The sequence below is a fragment of the Sprattus sprattus genome (genome assembly GCF_963457725.1).
Source record: "Sprattus sprattus genome assembly, chromosome: 12".
In the NCBI taxonomy this organism is placed as follows: domain Eukaryota; kingdom Metazoa; phylum Chordata; class Actinopteri; order Clupeiformes; family Clupeidae; genus Sprattus; species Sprattus sprattus.
In genome coordinates, this window is record NC_137910.1 from 18,181,711 (window position 1) to 18,195,834 (window position 14,124).

The 14,124-nt window shown below is 43.3% G+C and overlaps 1 protein-coding gene and 1 pseudogene across 2 annotated transcripts in view; one reads left to right on the forward strand and one right to left on the reverse strand.

Annotated features, from left to right (window-relative positions):
* Window positions 1-5,155, forward strand: part of slc16a9a (solute carrier family 16 member 9a) — an 11,740-nt gene extending 6,585 nt beyond the window's left edge. The window contains exons 4-6 of the mRNA XM_080848903.1: window positions 1,347-1,442; window positions 2,387-3,289; window positions 3,485-5,155. Coding sequence (XP_080705029.1) covers window positions 1,347-1,442; window positions 2,387-3,289; window positions 3,485-3,687 — 1,202 coding nt within the window. The 3' untranslated portion in view covers window positions 3,688-5,155. The remainder of the gene's footprint in view (window positions 1-1,346; window positions 1,443-2,386; window positions 3,290-3,484) is intronic.
* Window positions 5,156-8,410: 3,255 nt separating this feature from the next.
* Window positions 8,411-13,735, reverse strand: LOC308373564 (proteinase-activated receptor 2-like; annotated as a pseudogene). The gene is made up of 2 exons: window positions 13,658-13,735; window positions 8,411-9,342 (listed from the first exon to the last, which is right to left on the reverse strand). The product of its transcript is annotated as a proteinase-activated receptor 2-like (transcript).
* Between the last annotated feature and the right edge of the window lie 389 nt (window positions 13,736-14,124).

Sequence of the window (14,124 nt, forward strand, 5' to 3'; positions counted from 1 at the left end):
ATATACGGGCTTGAACGGCCATGGGGACACAGGTTCGAATCCGACCCGCAGCCATTTTCCGATCCCACTCCCCACCTCTTCTCTCTATCTCATTCGCTGTCCAAAACCTTCACTGTCCTATCTGAGTAAAGGAAAATCCCCCAAAATAAATCTTTAAAATATTAAAAAAGGTAAAGGATGTTAAAGGGTGAAGGATGGTTACCCTTAAGGATGTTTACCCTTTAAAGGGTAAAGGTTTTTTGGGCACTTTGCTTTTTTTAGAGCAGGAGACATAACTGGACATAACTGGACAACGGACAGACCTGGGCACAACCCTCTCCAGTCCCAGCTGTCTACTGGCTATGCCTGAGCTCGGGATTTGTGTGTGCACGTGTGGAATTCACACACACCTTCTCAGAGTCGTGACAGTGTTTTGGAGAGGATGATGTCTGTGTGTCCAGCCTTGGCAGAGCAAGCAGGAATTTGAGCAATGCCCTTTCCATCTCCTCACGCACTGGAAAACTGCTTAGTCACATGTAAGGCGAGAGAGATGGAGAGGGAGACAGAATGAGAGGGAGAGGGAGACAGAGAGAGACTGTAAGGGGGAAAAAAAGAGAGAGATAGAGAGAGGGAAAGGGAGAGAGAGAGAGCAGCACGCAGCACAGCCGCTGGTGTGCCTTTCCCAGCTCCTGAAATAGAGAAGGATCAGTTCTGTGTGTGTGTGTGTGCGTGTGTGTGTGTGTGTGTGTGTGTCTGTGTGTGTGTGTCTGTGTGTGTGTGTGTGTGTGTGTGTGTGTGTGTGTGTGTGTGTGTGTGTGTTAGGGTTATGCTGATGTTTGCTGCAGTAGCATGTCCACTTAGCACTCAGCGTTTCTTAGTGTTCCCAGCAATCTCTTACTGCACAAACACACACACACACACACACACACACACACACACACACACACACACACACACACACACACACACACACACACACACACACACACACACACACACGAGACAGAACAGAACTAGATGGGGGAGGTGCTGGGGCTTGCCCTACTAGGGTTAGGGACACTAGGGGCACGTCATGTACATCATACGTCATGCATAACGTATAGAGTGATCATTTCAACGCCTTAAAAAGACAGCACGTGGACTCGTCCACTCGAGTTATGTTTCTCTCGCCGCCAAGGCAACAGATGAGTATGAAGGTCAAGAATAATTTAGGAATGGTCAAATATAACGCCTAAAAGGGTTGACCTGCTCTCACTGCATCTAAGCCTGTACTGAATAGCGCCACATTTCTGAAGTCATTGAAATGTGTAATGTGATACGATATGGCTGAAGGTGTGCTTAACAGTTTGTTGTGTTTTTTCTCACAGGTCTGGGCTGCGGTCTTGTCTACTCTGCTACCCTTACCATCACCTGTCAATATTTTGACAAGAGGCGCGGTCTTGCTCTGGGCATTGTCACTACAGGTACTAAAACATTTGGTTGTCCGTGAGCGTTTGTCTGTGTTTTTAAAAATGTTTTGGCATGGTTGGCATACCTTGGATCATTATAAATGCCCAAAGAGCCATACTGTCCTGTCATGAACAAAACAGTCCCATGAGATGCAACAGCTGTGTGTTGTGCACGTGGCACCAAAGGAGAGTTTAATGAGCATTGTGTGTGTGTGTGTGTTTGTGTGTGTGTGTTTGTGTGTGTGTGTGTGTGTGTGTGTGTGTGTGTGTGTGTGTGTGTGTGTGTGTGTGTGTGTGTGTGTGTGTTATGCACGTGCCACCAAAGGAGAGTTTGAACTCATTTAACACCCTGTGTAGTCACGCAGTGACATCATGTGAACTTTAAAAACACACTACCCCAAACAGGAAAGTAGATTCAGCTCATAATCCAACTCTAGACCGCCCAGCTCTGGCCAAGATTAATGGTTCAATTAAAAACAATTTAATTTAATTTATATTGCACGCAGATCAACGCTTCAATTAATTTAAATTTTATTTGTATAACACCTGTAACAAACGAAAAAGTCGCAAAGCGCATTACCGAGCCCAGAGCCTGTTCTTCCTAGAGCTAGCACCAAGGTTACAGTGGAAAGAAAAAAGTGGCTTTTTACAGGATAAAACCTCAAGCAGAACCCAGCTCATAACGGGCTTGGGGCAGCGAGGTAGAGAGATAGAAAGGGGGGGGGGGGGGGGGGGGGGGGCAGAAGGGAAAGAAGGGTAAGAAAGAAGGCTTAACCTTTCCCTATTGTTGTTTACCTCTTTGTGTTACCTCCTGTTGACCCCTCTATGTTCTGGTAAGCCTTTTGTGTGTGTGTGTGTGTGTGTGTGTGTGTGTGTGTGTGTGGGTCTCTCTTGAGTCCTGCCCAAAACGTTTGTTCTTGTGTTTAACCCCTCTTCCCTCCTGTTTCCGCCTGCCTCAGGTACGAGCGTGGGAGGCTTCGTGTACGCCACTCTGCAGAATGAGTTGATCGAGCTGTACGGATTGAATGGCTGCCTGCTCATCGTCGGGGCCTTAGCCCTGAACCTGATGGCGTGCGCGGGCCCCATGAGGCCCTTGTATCTCCCGGGCTACCTGGTGAGGCAGAGGGCCGTGCTGAAGCAGCAGGAGGAGCCTCCAATGTACGAGAAGCCCACCACGCTCATAATCTCCCCAGAGAAGCCTGCCTTCGACATCCAGACTAAACCCGGCTCCGCCGAGAAGAGCAACGCCACCGTCAAGGAGCTCCTCATCGGCATGGACACCAAGGTGATGGTGGACTATGAGGCGGAGGCGGGGCGGCGGGCTGGGTTCCTGTCCTGCTCGGCCGTGGTGCGTGTCATCAAGCGGACAATGCGTCCGTACGCTAAGTACCTGCACGACACGGGGGAGTTCATGCACGACCGCGTCTTCACCATGTTCTGCGTGTCCGTATTCATGTTCGCGCTGGGCGCCTTCCCGCCCGTGCTCTTCATGGAAGACGTGGCCCTGAGCGAGGGCCTCATCGAGGGCGTCAGCATCATCCCGCTCGTCTCCATCGTCTCCATCTGCTCCGGCGCCGGCAAGCTGCTACTGGGCATAATGGCCGACCTGCCGTGGATCAGCAGCCTTTACCTGTACGCCGCCACGCTGCTGGGCTCTGGCGTGGCTCTTCTGCTCATCCCCATGTGCAAGAGTTACGTGGGCCTGCAGGTGCTCTCCGCCATGGTGGGCGTCTTCTCAGGGAACTGGTCTCTTACCTCCTACATCACCACCCAGATTGTGGGCCTGGAAAAGCTGAGCCAAGCCCACGGCATCGTCATGTGCTTTGGAGGGTTTGGCATCGTGCTGGGGCCCCCTGTCGTCGGTGAGCAAACACACCATCTCTGCTGTGTGGGAATGTCTGGGGTAGAAAGAGAGAAAGAGTTTTTTTACAATGTAATCTCTATTAATTGACGTTTTTTTTGTTTTGACTTTTTGAATGAGGGTTCCTTTGCTGCCAGTGAAGTGAGGTTGCATGATTCACAGCCCAATTTCATCTACCTTTGCCTTTTTCCTACAGGTTGGTTCTTTGACTGGACCCAGTCGTACGACGTAGCCTTCTACTTCAGCGGTGCATGCGTGGTGCTGGGCGGTGTCTTCCTCTTCCTGGCCACACTGCCCTGCTGGGATCGGAGAGAGGCACGACAGTCCGCCAATCAACCAGCCAGCCAACCAGAGGAGGAGCCTCTGGCCGTAGGCAACACAGACGCCTCCGTTGTGTAATGGGCATCTCATCCCACAAACTGTGTCCCTTCGTCCTCGCTCACCCCTGCCGGTGCCAAGAAAGAACTCTCTCTCTCTCTCTCTCTCTTCAGATTTCAACTTAATCAAGCCCACAGGGTAACTTTAACACTGGTGCCAGTTTTCACACAAACCTTAAGCAAATTCTCTCACAATGAAAAGCCTTTCTATCTTTTTGAATGTATTTTATATTCCTACTCCAGATTGCTCTACTTTGAGAGAAAATAAGAAAACTGTTGTCATTTTCTTTGTGCAGAATTCATTATGGCCTCATTTTAAGAGGCTTGTGTTTATTTTTTATGGAAACTTACAACTAATATAGATTGTGTTTACTGAATAGACATGATAATTGTTAACCTTTTCATGTAATCTGAAACGGATATTTGCATTTTAATAGAACTAACCAAGCATGATGCAAAACAAATATATAGCCTGTAGTAGTTGACAGCACAGACTGTTTGGAATTACAATAAGCACCTCACACGAGTGTGTGCTGTAGACCTCGTGTCCAGTGTGCCATATTGTCTAAACCATGCAAAAATCCAACTCAGCCTCCCCGGGACTCTGGTTAGTGGGAGAACAGAAGCCAGTTGGAACTGTGGAGGGAATGCACTTTAACTTACCTCTCCTTCACCTTCTCCTTCTCCTTGAGATGCACAATTCCTTTTCAACGACGTTCACCTCTCTGCCTTTCTGTCTAGACGCCCTCTCGCACGCTCGCTCTGTCTTCTCTGTCTGAAGCCAAAGCTGTGGGGCCTCAGGTAGGCCTCGCACTCAGAGTCCAGACTGTACCTGCCTTATCGTGTTGGATTTGTCTCTCCGGAGAGCTGTACTGTATTGGTGTCTGCATGTTGACTTTAGACAGTCAGCAGGAGAGCCCTGTAATCCTCTTCTGTTCCTATTAGGGATCAAACACTAGATTATGTACGTTGTACAACGATGACTAGGACTGGGAGGAAGAATGGAGATATACTGTCCTTACAGTTCAGCCCTTGAAGAAGCTGTTTTATTTGTTTTTATTTAGTTTTTTTGTAAGAATTCCTTAACTATGCAGGAATATGTTAAGCAGTTTTTTTTTAATTATTATTATGCACTGAAGTAGGTAATTGTAACGCACAGTAGACACCAAATGTGGTCGTTCTTGTGGTGATTGTTTTGACACAAGAGACTGTTATCATGGCAATAATGCAGTGTCATTTTAAACTGCTACATTGCTCACTTGTCACTTGAAGGAAGCTGTCAAGCAGTTGCAGTCTTCTGGGTGATCGCGTGACATGTTTGTTTCTACCAAAGCCACCGCTCTGGGATGCTCCCCACCATGATTGTTTTTTATTTACAGGGTGAACTGAAGATTGTAAATGTGAGATCCAAAACACGGCAATGTTGTTTTCATATGCTGTCTTATTTTTAAAATGAGTTTTATTTTGGCCTTTATTTCTTTAGTGTCAGTGTTGCAATATTTATGTTTGCTATGTACAGTTATTTTTATTTTATATAAACATGATGCAATAATACAATATTAATTGGTAAAAAAATGTGTAGCTCGTCCTACTTTCTGGTATTAAGTCAAGCTTTTGGATTCACAAAAAAAAGAAGCTCATATCACAGAACAGACATAGACTAACTCTTCTTGGATGAAAAATTATTTATGCAGGAATATGTTAAGCAGTTATTTAATTTTGTATTATTATGCACTAAAGTAGGTAATTGAAACACACAGTAGACACCAAATGTGGTCGTTCTTGTGGTGATTGTTTTGACACAAGAGACTGTTGCCATGTCACCGCAGAGTGCTATGACATCTCACAGATTAATTTGGGATGATAAGAGAAAGACAAGGAGGCAAGCATGGCTCATGGCTTAAACATCAGAATTAAGAATATCTTGTTTTCTCTTCCAATCAAATTCAACAACTAATGTTGACAGCTTCCACAATCATGCCACTAAATTTTACATATTGACATATTCGGTCTTTCGATGTGTGGTGTGTGAGAGAGACAGAGAGAGAGAAATAGAGGAAGAGAGAGAGAGAAATATGATGAGCAGAGAAAAAGTGTGTCACTAGTTAAAAGTGCTGAATGATGAAACAGTCCTGACTGGAAACACTGACTTCACAACAGGTCATATGAGACTATGAAGGTGTGGTGAGCATACTACACATACTACAAGCTGTGAATTTATGTTTGTGTGAGTGTGTGTGCTTATAACAGAGTGTGTGTGTGTGTGTGTGTGCTAATGAGTGTGTGTGTTTGTGTGTTTGCTTATTATTGTGTGTGTGTGTGTGTTTGCTTATGAGTGTGTGTGTGTGTGATTGTGGTTTAATGAGTGTGTGTGTGTGTGTGGGGGGGGGGGGGGGGGGGTCTAATTTACTCTTTAAACTGCAAGTAGGGCAGTAAGGTCACATCTCCACACTGACATAAAATAGAATCAACCACCTTGCATAAAGAACACTTACAAAAACAAGCAGGGGGGACACTGTGGCGCAAGCCGATAAGCCCCCCCATTTAGAGGCTTCATTGCCCGCGGGTCTGGCCTGATGTCGTTTCCCAGTCCTCTCCCTACTTCTTCTCCGCCTCGCTTCCTGTCATACAACTTCACTGTCCTGTACAATTAAAGGCATAAAAAAGCCCCAAAAATAAATCTATAAAATAAAAAAATTAAAAAACAAGCAGGATGTTCTGGTCCTTCTTCCCCCTATACCCTTTCACCCAGTCACCACCCAGGCTGCTTATGTGTGCCCAGACTTTGTGTTCATTGAGAGGGGTCTCCTATAACACAGACAGCGGAGAGGAAGAAGACCCTATCTCTATGCCCGTGTCAGCTTATGCAGGCAGTAGACAGCTCTATGATTGTCTCAGGCCCTTACTGTTGCCTTGGAGACTGCAGCTCTTAGTAAAGTGTTATGGATGTCCAACAGAGGACTGACACATGGGACAGAGGAATAAACAGGAAGCAGTATACACAACAAACACCCTACTTAACACAAACTATTTAAGATATTTTTAACCCATACGTTATTAGGCCATGCAAAAGCACAATTGTATTGTTTACATACTAGAATAGCTTACAAATTTACTTATGCTCAGATATGAAGCAATAAACTACTGAGGAACTATATCTGGGTATTCATTACTGTAAGAGCATTGTCTCCTCCATGTGTTGGAAACAATATCTTGGTAATTATTACTGTAACAAAATACCGCCCTCTGCTGTTGGTGGGATAATACTGCAAGTGTGTTGAGAGTAGGATTACCGTTGACATTTTCACTGTTTGTACTTCGGGAGCTTAAAGTTGCTAAAGGTAGGTTGTGTTGTTCAAAAACAGCAAAAATTGTAATCCTGGAGTTCCATCCTATGATAGACTATTGTTAAAACAATAATAAAATATACACAAAAAGGAAAAACTAAATGTTTAATCAAATAAAAATAATACATTTGAGCACAATCAATCTGTATTCTGACTGTGAGGTAAAATGCATTGCCATTGGTCAGTGTGTACATAAGTGAGAGAGTCTAACAGTAATAAGGTTTCAAAGCGGCTGACATCTCTGACAAAAAAAAAAAAGAATTATTTTTACATCTCACATTTCTATAGAAACAAATGTGAGGACACATTTACACGTATGACAGTTAGAATACACTAACACATATAACAGTTAGAATACACTAATAATACATATAACTTTTAGAATACATTAACATTTACGTATAACATGTATAACAGTTAGAACATATTAACATGTACAGTATAAAAGTTCGAATATATCATGGAACTAAAAGGACCCCAAACAGTTTACTGTTGCATTGTGACACGTTCAGTCATCATTACTAGCATGCTCACAAACAATGCAACGACAGCAATGTAAAAACAGACATTTATAGGGGTGCAGAAAGACAATGCAATGACAGGATAGTAAAAATAGACATTTACAGGGGTGCAAAAATGGAATTTTATAGCAGAGGCTTTGTTGGTGATACAATGTCGGAACCATCATGACCTCATCTGTAGATAGCTCAAGCCTTGCTGTATGTCATTGGGCATGATGTTGACTCTCTAGGCAAGGATGGTTCAAGCCTTGCTGTATGTCCTTGGGCATGATGTTGACTCTCTAGGCAAGGATGGTTCAAGCCTTGCTGTATGTCCTTGGGCATGATGGTGACTCTCTAGGCGTGGATGCCTCAAGCCTCGCTGGCCTCCTTAAGAACCACTGTTGCCTCCTGCTGTTTTACATCTTCAAATTGAATTGTATAACAATAGAAACAAATGAAACAAAAAGAAACCAAGTTGGTGTTTATGTTAGGCTGGGGTTTCTCTCAGTTAATGTTGTTGTAACTGTTTTTACTTCATGTCTCTTACTAAAACAGAAAGGAAGAACACTGAGGATACCTTTAGCATCATTTCTCACAAGTACATAGAGAACAGAATCAAACAGGGGGTTCAATTCCATGAGAACATCAGTCAATCCAAGAGGTTCCTTTTCTGTTAATGATTGAGTCACTACATTACACCATCACTACATAAGGTAGGAATAAGATGGTATAAACACAACGAACAAGAGTCTCCTGGAGTGTCAACACATATAAAGATCATCACCAGGGGGTAAGGGTGCAGCAAAACCACAAGCACAAACTCAAACAAATATTTATAGAAATAGTATTTTGAATGTGGTGACGATTTTAACAGACTACAGACAGCTACTTTAGCTTAGATATAGGATTTTGTCACATTTGTTGGAATGTGTTTTCTTCATGTCTCTTATAAAAACAGGAAAAAAGAGCACAAAAGATGTCTTTAGCATCCTTCCTTATGATCACATAAAGTAGAAAATCAAATAGGGGGTTCAATGCAATGAAAATATCAGAAGAAGTATGCAACTTCATTTGAGAAGTTTGATTAATATTTACAGATGGATGTTCAAATATACTCATCAATACAATGGAAGGTAGGAATAAGATGGTGTAAACACAAAGAACAAAAGCCAGGGTTGCCATAATCTGTCTCTGGTCATTAGGAGGTACTGATGTCCTGGAGAGGGCCCTCCATGACAACACAAAAAAGGACAACACCAGGGGGTAAGGCAGCAGCAAAACCACAAGCTTAATCTCCAACATATATGTATAGACGCTTGTGGTGTTCAAGATGCCACACAATATCAATAACAATATAGCTAATGTCCAAATAGTGACAGAAACAAACACTGATGTCCTTATCGTTAGCTTGTTTCGGTACCAAACAGGGTGAGCAATCATTGTATATCTCTCTGCAGATAGACACAACATAAAGCAAATGTTAAGTCCTACACCAAACAAGTAGATTAACCTCACAGTTAGATCAACTTCAAACAAAGCTAAACGCATTTTTCTGATTACACTCAAAATCACTGCGGAAAAAACCTGAATCAGATCAGAAATGAACAGATTTATAACATACACAGGAGCAACTTGATTGGTTTTGACTAAAGAGTGCAATCCATAAATAGCCACGCATATTAGAGGGAGCGCAACAACGAAAATTAGACAGTGAGCGATCAGGTTGATTGTGTGAAAGTGATCCAAAGATGTTAACTCAGTGTTGTTATATGATGATGTCTGGTTGTGAGGTTCCTCCATTTCAGTTGGATCTTGTGCTCTTTGTCTCTAGAAAGATCAAATAACTAAAATTCTGAATATCCACAACCTTTAATCACATCAACTTTTACACTTGTGTTTACTTGTCTGAATGCACTTATGTGCAACTAAAAAGAACCCAACTTAGTTTAAAATGCTGCTATATACTGTATATATAACTACTATTCCTGGACTGACAGTATCTCTCTCATCAAGAAATGCATTCAATTAAATGGAAAAACTCTTGTTAGCTCACCTGTAAGAAGTTCTTCTGACTTTCACCTGGTGAATGTGTCTATGAAAAGCCCTTCAGGAAATACACAACACTTGCCACGCCTTCACAAACACCCTCACTAATCTGTAAGATCTGGTCTTCATATCTGCTTGATCTTCTGATGCAATGAATCTACTTTCAGTATAAATTATTCAAATTCAGAAGAAACAAATAACAAAATTCATGTGTATATCCGACATCATCATTGAACTATCCTGTAAGCTGAATTCTATAGGCTAGTGTTTGTGTTCTTGTATTTATCTCACGATCTCTGTTATCCAAATAGGTTTTGAATATATTCGTGGAAGCCTGGCTACGGAAAAGTCTGTGGTATTCAAATTATACAAGGGAAGCATTGAGTTATAGCTACACAGGAAAAGATGTTAAATTCCTTCATATGAGTATGACATGGTCAGGCTACATCAACACACAAGTGGCCCAACCAAAACGTGGACTGCAACAACCACAACGCACAAATGGGTCACACAGTCATCACACACAATATGTTGCCAACTTACACCTTTTTTTTATCACAGCTGCACAAGACAAAATTACCATATAACAAATAGAAAGCCAATCAAAGATAGACCCGTTGCTCTGAACATTTTAAATGACTGGACTTAATCTGTAGAGAAGCACACCAACCTGTCTAGCAAGATGGCTACTGTTCCTAGCTAGTCTTCAGTGGCGCCCCGGGAGGCTCTTTTAAACGTTTAGCTTTGTAAGCAGGCAGCAGACCCAATACAAAGCCTGCTGCCACACTCAGAAAACGTACCCACATCCAGGTATACCACCAAAAATATAAAAGGCAAAATAACAAGGTGGCAAGACTCTATTGTCTGCCCGACGGCTATCTTATTAGGATGCTATTAAAAACTCCAGGTCACTGAGGTTACTACCAGTCAAAAGCACTAAAGAAGCAACAAATGATCAAACTAAAAGATGACCACTACGCAACACAAAGGCCATTAGCTACTCACAAAACCTTAAAAACATCTACTTCATGGATGTTCAATCCCTCACAAGCCCCCAATTGTTACACCCCAACTTTAATGGCCGTATGGGGCGAACAAACATTCCACCACTGACCCAAATCAACTACTAAAAACACCTTTAAAAGTACCAAATCCATGGGATTTATTAATACAACATTATTTAACAACTACAAGACAAACATAGCTGTACAATAAACTCCCAGGCTAAGAGGCAACAAGACCATCAGTCCCCAAGTTATAAGCCTCTCTCCTGCAGCAGGAAACTGGAGTCTTTATCTGCTGCTTGATCACCTGGCCGGGTTCATCTCATCTGGCAATCATGGGGAACACAACCTGGGCAGAAAAGGGAAGTGACAAATAAAGAACACAACACATGTGGCCGTAACAGTTGGTGGGAATTTTTCTACGACCTGAACGTTGCATTTAATATTTAATAAATAGTTTAGTAAAAAAAGCCAGCATGAGAGGTGTGATAGAGGGCATCTGGCCAGTGCTGAGCTCCGTAAATAATTCTATGGCCCTTTGTATTATCAACCTTTCCGTGACACTTTCTTCACACAGTCAAATATTGAACCGTCATGATCCCACCTCTGTACGCCTGGCTGCATGGCTGCGTGCTGGTGAGTTTGTGCATGAAAATCAAAAGCTCCTATCACAGAGACACATCAATGAGGTCAATTTGTTTCCATCTGGCTTACATCTTTTACCTGGGCTTTTGACATTCCTCAACAGCTTTCAGTTCTTCAGCAAACTTTATTGATATCTGTCTGAGTTGAGTCTGAGAGTACCTGTTGCTATGCTACTTAAAAGTTGTGATCAGAAAAGTAATCATACAGTGATGGTTATTACAGTTCACGAAAGTGTGACTAAGTCTTAGTTTCCTTGAAAATGTTTCAGCCGTATCAAAATTTGAACACAAGTTTATTGACCCTGTTTATTTAACACTCCTTACCTTGAATTTTTTCACAGTTTTTTTCTACAAGTCAACTGTAGGTTATGGTATCCCCTCAAATGTGTGTGAAACTTGCATCTCTTTTGGATAGGGAGTGATCTGTTTTCACAAAGCAAACGACAGAAGCTGTACGCAATTTCAAAAGATAGAGGGAAAACATTTATGACAGGTGAGTGAGTTCAGGTACCAGTTCATCACGAGTTTCGGCAGAGAGAGCACCTGAGGGGGCAGTGGGTTAGCTTTATAGCAGCTTCTTCTGATGCAGTGTGGATAGACCTGAGTGGGTAGTGGGTAAGGCAGGGGCGTAACTATAGGGGGTGTAGCAGGTGCGGTTGCACCTGGGCCTGTGGGTCTAGGGGGCCCGTGGCCCAAAGACATATTATATCTAAATAGCCAAGTTGCATTGCCAAAAATACTGATTGTAAAAAAGGCTTCTCCCCCAGAGCCATCAGCTGAGGCACCCTGCTGTTTTGGGCCACTCGCAGGGCCTGGGGTCCAGGCAGAGGTCAGCCTATCAGCTGATCCCTAGGTTCTGTGAGGGTCGTAAACAGTGGAATGCCACTGTCTATTGGCCACCCCAGAGACAGTTTCAAGGAAACCCACATAGCTCGGTGGACCGTTTCAAGTCTCCCCCTGAGGCATGCCTGGACATGCATCTCAGCCCCTCTCGCCCCTACATAAGCCCGACCCCCTCTCTGGCCATTTTGTGGGAGCAGAGCTGGAGAGAGGAGCACTACGGAGTTTGGAGGAATCAATCAGAGACATTCACTATCATTCATGTGCCGTGCGTCATTAAGATTGTGAGTGTTCTATTGTCATATGTGTGTTTATTAGTGAGTCTGTTAATATCAGTGCATATCATATATGTAAGTCATTTAGTGTAGTTATCATGTCAACTGTATAAGTTGTACTTCACTCTTGGTACTATCAGTTCAATCAGTTACTGTTGTTACTGAGATATGGAATGTTCACCGTTACGCGGCATGGTGTGAATTGAACATATCCGCATATAATCATAGTATAGTAACATCCATTGTGTATACTATATTTATTCTTGTTGTATATATAATTGTTAATATATGTACGTCTTGTGATTCATGTCATTCATAGAAACCACGGGTCAACTTCATTGGATATAAGTCGCTTACAACGATAATTATATTCATTGTCTCATTCAGTTCACTGTTCACTTCATCATCTCTTCACTTCATGTGTGTGTGCAATAAACCTTCATCATCATTGGACTTTGGCATCATCCATTCTTGTTCTGACCGGACAGACCTGTGGCGATTGTAACCTATTCATTCAGTAACCAGCTATACAGTCCTTTCTGGGGACCAATCCACATCCCCTATTTTATACTGATGTAGACCCATATCCAGCGAAGAAATAACACTGACAAGTTCTATAGGTGGAATATGTGTGTGGGGGGCGTGGCGGTGGCGGTTACATGAAAAAAAGGGTACAGGACGGTAAAATGATTCATAATAGCCTGCACCTGGACCCGTCATAACTACGTTACGCCACTGAGGTTAGCATAAAAGCAGCGTCTTCTGATGAACTGTGGATAGACCTTAGTGGGTAGTGGGTTAGCTTTATAGCAGCGTCTTCTGATGTAGTGTAGATGTGGTCCAGAGTCAACTTGTCTCTGTCTGGTAATGTGTTTGTAGTGTGTATAGCACATGGTAATGAGTGGTTTTGTCTAGTGGTGTGCAATAGTGTGTGTGTGTGTTACTGTCTGGTGTTGATTTGTGGTGCAGAGAAGGAATCAAACAGATGTTGCAGAATGAGAACTGGAGAAGATCATTTATTTTTGATGCTGTAACTGTCCCAAAGGTTTTTGTGGGTTTGAATATTGACAGACGGAGAACAAAGACACAATATATTAGTTCACAATAACCTGTATGCCACACAGTGACAAACCCAAATGTCAACATATGAAGATCATTTCACCTCCAACTGCCACAGACTTCCAGTACATTCTAAAACAATCCCACCAAGCAACTGTGCTGAAAAAAACTTTCAAAGAGAATCATGATATATGAGATCAGGCCGCCCAGAAGCTGATTTTGGTGGCTTTTCCACAGCTCTGTAACCTGTCAGTGGAATAACTGCGGCACATACGGCCACAAAAGCCTTGAAACTCCAGTCCTGACCCCCTCCAGACAGAGAAGCTCCTACTGCTGCCCCTAGAGCCACCATGACTCTCCCCAGCAGCCCTCGTCTGCCTGCCACCCGGACTGCTGTGCAGTACTGCTTCACCACGCTTACCAGCCGCACTCGTGCCCTCCTCAGCCACCAGCGCCACCCCCTCTGCCTCACGCTGGGGTTTTTATGCAGCCCACTCAGGAGAGAGACGAAGCCACGCATCCAGATGGCTGAGCCCAGCGTCCACAGCACCAAGATGTGGGCGTCAAACAGTGCCATTACCAAGACCATCACTGGCATCACCATTACAGTTCCCATGTACATCAGGGGTAATCGTAGAATGAAATGCACTCCTAATACAATTCCATTTTGCCCTTCTTCGACACCATCTCTCTCCCCTCTCTTCTCATCTCCATGTCTCTCTCCTCTCCCTCTTTCTCCTC